The sequence below is a fragment of the Pezoporus wallicus genome, unplaced genomic scaffold (assembly GCF_028554395.1).
Source record: "Pezoporus wallicus isolate ANWC-B61680 ecotype Strahan unplaced genomic scaffold, APGP_CSIRO_Pwel_v1 scaffold_6445, whole genome shotgun sequence".
In the NCBI taxonomy this organism is placed as follows: domain Eukaryota; kingdom Metazoa; phylum Chordata; class Aves; order Psittaciformes; family Psittacidae; genus Pezoporus; species Pezoporus wallicus.
The window spans coordinates 3884410-3894755 of NW_026641753.1; the positions used below are offsets into that span (position 1 = coordinate 3884410).

At 41.1% G+C, this 10346-nt stretch overlaps 1 protein-coding gene across 3 annotated transcripts in view; it reads right to left on the reverse strand.

Annotated features, from left to right (window-relative positions):
* SMARCA1 (SWI/SNF related, matrix associated, actin dependent regulator of chromatin, subfamily a, member 1) overlaps positions 1 to 7306 on the reverse strand; it is a 29445-nt gene extending 22139 nt beyond the window's left edge. For all 3 annotated transcript variants that reach the window (XM_057425091.1, XM_057425089.1, XM_057425092.1), the window contains exons 1-3: positions 7185 to 7306; positions 3045 to 3131; positions 315 to 481 (exon numbers count right to left, since the gene is read on the reverse strand). In XM_057425091.1, coding sequence (XP_057281074.1) covers positions 315 to 481; positions 3045 to 3131; positions 7185 to 7277 — 347 coding nt within the window. In that variant the 5' untranslated portion in view covers positions 7278 to 7306. The remainder of the gene's footprint in view (positions 1 to 314; positions 482 to 3044; positions 3132 to 7184) is intronic.
* Between the last annotated feature and the right edge of the window lie 3040 nt (positions 7307 to 10346).

Below are 10346 nucleotides of genomic sequence, written 5' to 3' on the forward strand. Positions count from 1 at the left end.
GGAACACCAGGTGTATTTCTGGAGTACATCTTGTAGTTCAGCATCATGCAAAAGAAATTCAACCTGTGTGCTCCAAAAAAAACTCCACATTATGGACCAAAGCATTTTAAGTACTAAGAATCAGGAATTGATTTTAAAAGTGGGCTTCTGATGCAGTGCAATACTATCAGCATGTATACATCAAGCAGCTTTTAAAGAAATTATGAGACACCATTTATAGGAAAAGTTCTGGACTTAATTAAATCTCTATTAACTAAACAGATGTGCTATAATGCATAATTTGTTTGAAAGTGTAGGTTATAAATAAAACATACTCCCCAGCAGAAATCAAACTCTGTTTTTCATCCTTCTTCATCCGTGGCCGTCCCAGCTTGACTTTCAATGGAGATGTTGGTGATTTTTGTGCTGCAGGCTGAATAAAATGTGCAAAAAGTTCTGTCTGCTTCAGGAGGAATTCAAACCTTTTTGCTCGATCTGCTTTCTAGTTTCCAAAGTGGGGAGAGAATTAAAAAAAAGAAAAAAATAAATAACTTTTCATAAAAACTTATTTTTATTAAGAAACAGATTTCAGACACTCATGAGAACAACTTATGAGGAAAGACTGACAAGACCACCTGCCAACTGTTAAACCAACTCAGAGGGCTACAAGCATCATGAAATATGGTGTCCCTGCCCATGGCAGGGGGTTAGAACTAGATGATCTTTAAGGTCCCTCCTAATCCAAACCATTCTATGATTCTATGAACAGGTTGCTGAGCTGCTCCAGCTTACAGCTAAGCATGAACTGCTTTAGAGAACCCAACTGCAATGCATGATAGTTCAAATAAACCTTCATAAATACAACAGCAATCTGGAAAACATGTCAAGACTTGATAACCTCATCCAAGCAACTAACTTATTTGCATTCAAAACTCCAAGACGAGCAAAATGACTCAAAAACAGTTTGCCTGTATAGATTGCTTAAGTGTGCATGGCACACCAGCAACTGTGAAAAGAAGGACTGTCTACAAAAGATAAAGAAAAAAACTCAGGTTCTGACTTACTCTGTGGAATGGAACCCTAACCTTACTCAAGTCAGTGGCAAAATTTCCATATCCTCAATAGGATATCCTCATAGCTCAAGGCTATCAGGATTTGATAAATAAAACAGTGTGGTAGTTCTGCCTTGAGAGGCAGGACTACAGCAATAGATGCACCAGTCCAATACTGTTTGCATGGAAGTTTGTGAATTTTGCTGTTAGATCTCAAATTTCAACCATTTCAGATATGCCATATCAATGAGGCATATGCACTTCTCTGTAGAAACACAGCAAAACACATGTTCTCCTCTATATATAAAGGACAACATGTTACATAATTTTTAAGAAAAATATGCTAAAATTCAAATGCTATCTGACAGAATGTAATTGCCAGCATCTCTATGCCATTTTCATGTGATTTATACCTTGCTATAAACTACAAAAGTGAACTCGTAGCTCTGTACAATAACCCTTCTAAGAAATATACAAACAACAGGAAGCTTTTCTGCAGGCAACTTACATGGCAAGGGAAAGTCCTCTAACAGCAAAAACGAACGTGACGTGCAATGCATGATCTTGCCACATGAGGGCAATGCATTACTTGTAATAGCGCACCGCTTACCAGCAAACAAACATCTTTCGAAAGATCTCCTAAGAAAACATTCCTATTTTTAACCTCGCATTCATTATTGGACCATTTGTGTAAATATTTTGAAAAGCAAATAAACTGTAAATAGAAATTAAAACTAGGGGGAAAAAATCTAAAAGGAGGAGTAAGGACATAGGTGTTTATACTCATACAGGATAAGAAAAATACCCAATCAGAAGGGTTATTATTAAACTAATAATACATACTATTTTTTGCAAGTTAACCATAACTGTAAGGTTCTACACTGAATGATACAATAGACTTTTCTGCTTGTAGGATCATTGGCTGGGTGTAAGCAGCATGCCTTGATAAACAGTAAAGGTCGAGCTCATAACTGATGAAAGACAAGTTTTTTGAGACCTATCACCTTTGCCTCTTAGAAAAACTGAATTAAAAGTCTTATTTAGGAAACCAACTTCAGTTAGTTACTCAACTCATTCTCAACAAACAGATTTACCCATGTGACTTCTCTTGCCAGTAGGCATCCATTTTTCTAACAGTGATACTCTTCCTTGGCTTCTACGGTATCCAGTCCTTTCAGACTCTACTATAACTATCAGACACCCATTTAACATGAAAGCTTTTAAGAAAAACGCAGACACCGGTTTCAACCAAGAATATGCGTCATTCAAGAGCAAGTCTTGTAACGGACTCTTGGTTTCAGTCTCTTTGTAATACATCAGTTACCCTGCTCTCCCTCTTCTCCATCACTACAAGCACCCTTCATTTGCGTTATGGACAGATGCTCTTTTGCATTTTTGCAGCACATATCCTAAGAGGCATATCAACACTTAAAACCTTTATGTTTTTATATGCTGAGAAACTGGCAGCTTTGGTATTTCTCTCAATTAGTGTAAGGATACCTCTGACAGAATTCAAGGGGTCATCACACAAAGCTAGCAGAGACAAATTCAAAACCAAAAGGGGAATATTCTAAATATAAAATGGCACTGAATAGAAACTCCTTTCCCAGGAGGGTGGGGATAACTAAACCGACAGGAGGGAAAAAAATGCCAGCAGACAAATCCATGGGGAAGGGTGGAGGAAGAGGACAGACAAGGACATGACAAAAAAAAAAAAAACAGTGACAACTCTGAATATAAAAACCACAGTCTCCAACTCCAGAAATCAGGCAGACTAAAATATTCCTAAGGATGGGACAGTGTTTAACAGAACTATCACTACCTGCTTCTTCTGTTCACATATTTTTCTCCGTTGGCCACTAAGAGAAACACCACACTGGACTAGACATTTAAATGAATCTTGTTTTGTTTTTCTTTTCTGACACATCCAGTCTGCAGTAACTCCTTGATTTAGTTCAAGCAAACCAACACACATCAAAATGTTGCAGAATGTTTTGTGGTGAAAACGCTTACCATCTTCTCCTCATATTCTGGGTCAACTTCTTTGTCAGGTCTAGCTGCCTTTGGAGGAAGCTTGAGTTGAAACGGAGGATCATTTTTCTGGAATTCAGATTTTAAACACTTCGTAAATATCAGATTCTTTATTCCCTTTTTTTGGAAAAAGGTATCAACCTGAACAAACCTACACACTACAAGAGAAGCATGCTACTGTTCAAAAATAGTTATTTCAAAATGAAGTTAACTGCACTGATTAATATTATTTCACCCAAAGCAGAACCTGATATCCATGATAAAACAAAAGTGGAGATATGACCAAATAAAACAAGAGCTGAAGATTTGTTTCATCCTCATGCTTATCACTACAAATAGGATCAAAGTTGAAAGCATTGAAAGAAAAGTACTGAAAGAAGGTAAAGTTTAATCTTTCACAGAGATCCTGCTTTAAATATATAAATAAAATTTAATATCTTGAAAATGTATTTTTAAAAATTGTGACTTCTAAATGCAAAATTTCTAACTATAAGTTTCTGGCACTCACATCTTGGCTGGGTTTTGTTTGTTTTCACTTCTAGATGAATAGTCAGGAGTTCATTTGGAAGAACAGGCTTAACTACATTTAGCCATACCTGGGAAGAGCACAAATTATAAACCAAATCAATGGATGCAGCAACCACTGGATGGTATGCTCTTCAACAGGTAACAAAGAACTACCTTATTTACTATAAATGAAAGAAACCTAAGAAACAGTAATAAAACCAGCTGACTTTTGTGGTTTATGAGATTTCATTTCTATCTTCAATTGGTAAGCTCAAAGCAGGTTTCCACCATTTCAACTGCTACATTGTTGCATTTAAAACAAACACACAAAACCCACAAATCATTATCTTGGCAAAACATACATATATATATTTAAGACTTGTGGGAGAAATATTTGGTTGATTTTTTTCCTCTACTCAGTCTCTGAATTACGCCTTTCTTAACACACTCCTGCAAATAAAAATAATATTAAATATTTTTTGGAAGACATTAGATTATAAAAATGTTTTTTAAAAGCACTGAATAATCTGAAAGAACTGCCAAAGAGCATGTCTGTATAAAATGTAACAGCGTCTTAATCTGACAAGCATTTTAGATACCAGCCTACTACAAATACATTAAAATTAAATAATAATTAATCTAAATCATTCAGAGCCAAGTAGCAAAACAAGACCAAAGTGGGACTGAATATGTAAAAGTCTGTCAATATGCTTAAATTTCAGCACTGCTGCTGAAAAATATATATGCCAACTTACTCCTTAAATTTAAGCACTATCATGCAAATGGGAGGAATATTTTGTAAAGTCAGAGATTACATTTTCAAGTTTTGGCCCAAAGGCATAATTCTCAGCAAAGGTGAACAATGCCAAACATGTAATAAACTTGTCTGGCAGGTTAATGATTTTATAAATGCATGAGTTCATCTTTGCAGGGCCAAATGATTATGTTGCAAATAGGTACAATTAGAAATATTCTACACTTGTAGCTTCTTCAACCACACAGGTAATCAGCTTATCTCAGAAAGCAATGTCAGGAGAGGACTGTTACACCAACATGCCAAAGAACAGATCATATATACAAGTATATTCACACCTCCACTATATTACTATATAACACAGACTTCAGTAGAAAAAGAGTGACAGTGCATATTATCAGACCTAAGCCTTGTTATTAAGGTGACAAAATACTCCATAAAGGAAAACAAAATTGACAACAGGCAATTTCAGACATCTTCCTCACTTCCCCCAGAAATCAATTACACAGATAGGTGCTACTGGAAAAAAGTTGTCTGTCTACCTCAGGTAAGTATGAAGTTTCTCCTGGACAAAGCAAACAACTCAATATTGTAAGAATCCCTTTTAACTGCAAGTTTTCCAAGTAATGTTATACAACATCACTTATGCCCCAAGGCAGATAGCTCCAATGCAAGTTCTATTGTTATTCTGGAGAAATCTTATATTCCCAAAAAAAAACAAAACTTACTGTGGCATACAAATAAAACTCATTCAGAAATAAGTATATGTGAATAACACACTCCGAGTTAAAGGAGTAAATGAATTGACACGCAAACTTACTGCAGTACAAGAATCACGTCCTACACCTTATCTTGTTTCTCTCAAACACTGATGATCCCAAAATGCCAGAAATAAGGAATGGGAAAGAGTCAAAAAAGAGACAAGACTTAAGATACACGCATCCCAATACCCTTTCTCTTCCTCACAATTTACAAGGGAAAAAAAGTATGCTGCAGTTTCACTAAAACACTGCTTTGGGTAGTAGGGACAAATGCCATAACCAAACTTGCTTCTGCGTAATGTTCTGAATTATAAAAATCTAGATGTTGAAAATTATTAATTTTGTTATGAGTAAGAACACTTTTCCCTTACTACCAACCGTCTCACATACCTAATGCAACACAGAAACACAAAGTATTTCATTAAGCCGTAAGTTTTACCCTAGAATCTTTAGACAATGCAACCTCATCACTTAAAGGGCTGACTTAACAAGAAACAGGAGGATCAGCTGAAGCCTCAATATAAACAATTACAGCAAAAAAGGTACTTTTGCTTTTAACTCAGGGAGCAGGTGGCAACAATCTGCCACCACCTAAAGGTTCCCATTAAAGATTAAACCCTAGATAAGACAGTCCCCTGAAAACTGGTGTCTCTTAAATACCTTACAAAATAGATTACCATGCAGCACTTCAAAAAATAACAGACCCTGAGTATTCTAAGGATCCAAAATACTTCCCCAGCCCAGCCTAAACAGAGCTAATAACTTCAGACTGAGAGATTTCTACCCAGTAAGTGCAACAGTTAGTTCTAAATTGGACAGGCAATGTGAACGCCTACATAAATGACTGACTACAAACTGCTGCTGCTTTGTTGACTTTGCTCTTGTAACCTGGGCCACTAAGAACTTTAAACAGATGCATTCAGGAATAATTAGAAGGACCCTTTATGTTTTTAACGCACATATAAAAGTGGAAATACGTTCCAAAGAGCCATTAAGGCACTGGCTTGGTACTACAAGCAAGACTATGTACAATGAAGTAAAACAGTGAGAAGGGAACAGAGCACAACAGGTTGTAATATATGCCATTATTACACAGACTGTGCATGTAACTGTATAGGTATGTAACACACCCATGGTCCAACACGAAGTGACATTCCAATCTGAATAGAAACCTCCAACAGCAAAACATGTTGGATTTTTTTCCCTCAAGGCACATATGGCACAGCACCACAATGCTGATAACATTCAGAACCACTCACTGCTTTCAGATAATTTCTCCAAGCATGCATTCTCTACACATTCAGCACCAACTTTTTATCAGTTGACATGCATAAAATTTGGCAGAATAAGTTATATCCAGCACAGAAACAGCCCTTGAACACTTTCCCCTGATCAGGTGATGTTCAGAATTATCCTGTTCTGTATCTCATAGCTGTCTGCCTCCCATAAATAATGGAATAAAGACTTAACCATTCTCTTCAGGTAAAAAAGGAGCTTTATCGAATGGAATTAAAATTCTGACTGCACTAATGTATTTCTCCAGTGTTCTCCAATATCATAAATACATGCCAGGCAGTCACCACTCTCAACACTAAGTTTCTGTAAGATTCATTCTTCAGGTTACATCTTGTTCAGTTTCCAAGGATACCCGAATACGTCACTTTTTACCCTCCTTGTGCCTTAGCCTTTTTCCCCCAAAACCTGAAGGGAAGAGGCTGGCATCCCTAAGCGCTCCCCCGAGGGGTTCATTCAGCACCACTGCCGCATTTCATCTGGCCAGAGGGCAGCCTGCAGCCCCGAGGCGTGAGGGCAGGGTCGGACGCTGCGGCCCGACCTGCGCGGGCTGCACGGCGAGGAAGGGGCTCCACAGGCGCCCGATGGCGGCAGCCTCCACGGCGATGCTGAAGGACGGAGCAGCGCCCTGCCTGCGCGGCGGGGCCGAGGGTGTCCGGGCACGGGCAGGCTCGCAGGGCCGCCGCGCAGCTGGGCCGCGGCCACGGGCCCTCACGGGCTGCGCAGGTCGGTGGCGCGCTGCCAGCGGCCCCAGGCTGTACCCTCATCCCCGCAGGCTCCACCGCCCGCCCTCCCCCGCAGCGGTACCTCCTCGGCCCCGGGCTCCTGCGCAGAGGCCGCCGCGGTGGAGGTGGAGGGGAGCTCGCCATCCGGGCGGGCGGCGCCGGAGCCGGTGTCCATGTTGTGCACGGCAGGAGGGGGGGACAAGGGCGGCCCCACCGCCCCAAACACCGCGCGGCTCCGCCCCGCAAGGCTCTCGCGATGCTTCCCACACGCGCTGGAGGAACGCGTGTGGCGGCCGGGCACGAAGGAAGGGTGAATGGTGGGAAAGGCAGAAGGGCTTCTGTTTTCAGACGAAAGCCAAAGCACAACACTTTAGCAGCTGCTTGGAATAAAGATAACGATCCCTGCTGGAACCAGAGCAGCGTGCTCCTGCGGGGCCTCTGGGCAGGCTCCAAGCACCCATTCCTGTCGGTCCCTCATGGGATGCTGCGCGACACCTCGGTGCCTCCCTTGCTGCCGAACGTCACCACAGCTCACGTAGAAGGCAGCGGTCAGGGCCGCTACACACATAAGGACTAGGTCTGGATGTGCCCAAGGGAAGTGTCCCAGGTGCCTCAAAGGCTGCCGGGCATCTGATGTGTTTGGAGACAGCGCTGGCTTTCGGGGCATGAGCCGGGGCTGAGGTCCTGCCCTTGTCCCGCCTGCTGCCTTCGTGATCTCCAGGGGGCTGCCAGCCTCTGCTCGTGTGCGAGTGGCAGGATGTGCCCTCCTGCCTGTGGCCCCGGCACTGGCATGCACAGCTCACGGAGTCCAGACCTGCTGCAGGAGGCAGCAGCGGTACTGACACGACAGCTGACGTACGGATGAGGTGCTGAAGGAGCCGGGCAGTAAAACAATGGTACAGGGCAGAGAACTGCTGACTTGCCGTTTGTTTTCCTTGCTTTCAAACCCTGTTGCAAATAGCAAGTGCATTTTCCTAAGTGCCCCAGGTTGTATTAGTGAGAAAATCATCTCAGCATCTGCAGGGCTGAGGTACCAGTGGAATTCCCAAGCAAGAGCGGCCTATGCAAACAAAAGTAATGTTTTTTTCTTTAAGCTGTTTCAAATTCAGCAGTGTTTGTGTGCTTCATATTGCAAATTGCACTAATGAAGCCACTCTAGTTTGGTTACTGTCAGCGCACACAGTTCTGACCGTCCACACAAGGCATTCAGATTCTCAGTTGCCGAGCTGTAACTGTGCTCATGCTGCAGAAGGATCCCAAATCAAGCCCTGAGATGTCAGACTTAAAAAACTTGAGAGCTTGGAATGAGCCGTTTTACCTGATGATGACTTACAAAGGCAATACCGTGAGCATTTTGTCCAGAGAAATAGATGTAACTCTGGTGCAGGAGACAGGATGAGCCATAAAAGTTTTTTCATTCCAGTAAAAAGCTCATTAGCTGTTATCAAGATCTTTTTGCATAACACAACAACTAAGCTGAGCAAATGGGTTATTGCAGCTCACATACCCTGCATTTAGAAGGACCCCTGAGACCTCATTTCCATCCATACATTGATTCCAATAAGGTGCCATTTTGTGAGGAGTATGGCAGAGCTGTTTCCATGACTGCCTGATTACTCTGAAATTCCATATCTAAATTACGGCCCAACACAGAAGATTTAAGCTCTAAACCCACCCTTTTCATGCTGTGAAACAGCTGCAAAACAGTAACAGAGCTGCTCCAAATCATTTAGCATCCTATCGCCTCCTCTGCTTGTTGCATAGTTTGCAGCAAGGCGAGGCCCACAGCATCTGCAGTAGCCCTTCCACGTGATCTATTTCTAAAAGCTTTGGGAAGTGCATTTTTCATAGCACAATTGAGAAGAGTGACATGACTGGTTCTGAAAGCGCACTCCAAATAGCTTTTCCAAGCAGGGCTATCTAGAAAATGAAGTTTACCGTTAGCTATGCAAAAAGTCTCTAAGGTGGGAAAATTCCAGTCTACGTTGTATTTGCTCTTAACGTTTACAGAAAATAGCTCACCAACCATCTTTAATATTTGACTTCCCTGCTCCAGTTTCAAATGCTTGTAGCTTCTGTTTATGCAAAACACTCTCAAGTGTTTGTCACAGCTTGCTTTTTACTCGAAATTCACAGGAACATTATGTGCTGTACAAACAATCAAGCTGCTGCTTTCATCAAAGATCCCCTTTGGATATTTTTTGCCTGTGTGCTTAACATTTGCTTTTGACACTTTGCATAGATGTTCTTAGTTGCTTCTCTTAGAAGATGCTGTGTACTCCTGTGGACCCACAGGCCATTGGCTGAAAAAATCTCATAGTCATACAACAGTATTATAATGTGATAATTAATGAAATATAAAAAAGTAGTGAATTTTTTTTGTATTTACAATTCTGCAAAATTGCAGAATTTCTCCAATTGTTTTTGTTTGGAGGTTTTTTAACATGGCTGGGAGGCAGGAGGCAGGAGGTCAGTTGTCATGATGAAGTTGTAGATTGAAGTATTAGCTCTTTGTTTTCCCAGGATTATGATTCCCTATTTTACAGCTTGCCAAACACAATCGGCAGGGCAGAATGTGTAGTCTCAACACACTAAGGTTTCACAGCAATTAAGAAGGTCTCCTCTGTCCAACTCAGAAAGATGGCACTTGACATATTGTACAATGAGAATTATGTTTTCTTGTCCTATGCAAAAAAAGAAATTGCAAACACTTGGGCTCACTGTTACTCATTACTGCTGAAATATGTCAAGAGCTAATGAGATACAGATCCAGGGGCATTTTCATACACTATGCAGGTAAGGCTGTAAGATTTTTGACAGTTTGGACTGTGGCAACTCAACCTTTCCCAAGCAGGGGACTAATTGTAGTGGTCTTAATTTCTCTGTCACAGATATATTTGGTTTGGGTAACTTTTTAATAATAAATCTTACTATTGTCTGAAATTACCTTATAGCAAAGTTGTTATAAAAGCCCCTTTTGTGGGGGCTTGTGTGGATGAGTTGTATAGGTACCAGCCTATGGGTGTGGATGGAGTAATGTTACCAACTATCAGACTGAAGAGAGAAATAGTACATACTGAAAGCGTGTAGAAATCCCCCAAGAACTGATAAGCTTGAGAGACCACTAGACCTGTTGAAGTCACAAGAACAGGTAAACACAGTGTACCAGGAGTCTCCCAAATCCACACAAGGCCACCAGCACGCACAAGCATTAACAGATTGAGTAACTCAGACCACAACCAAA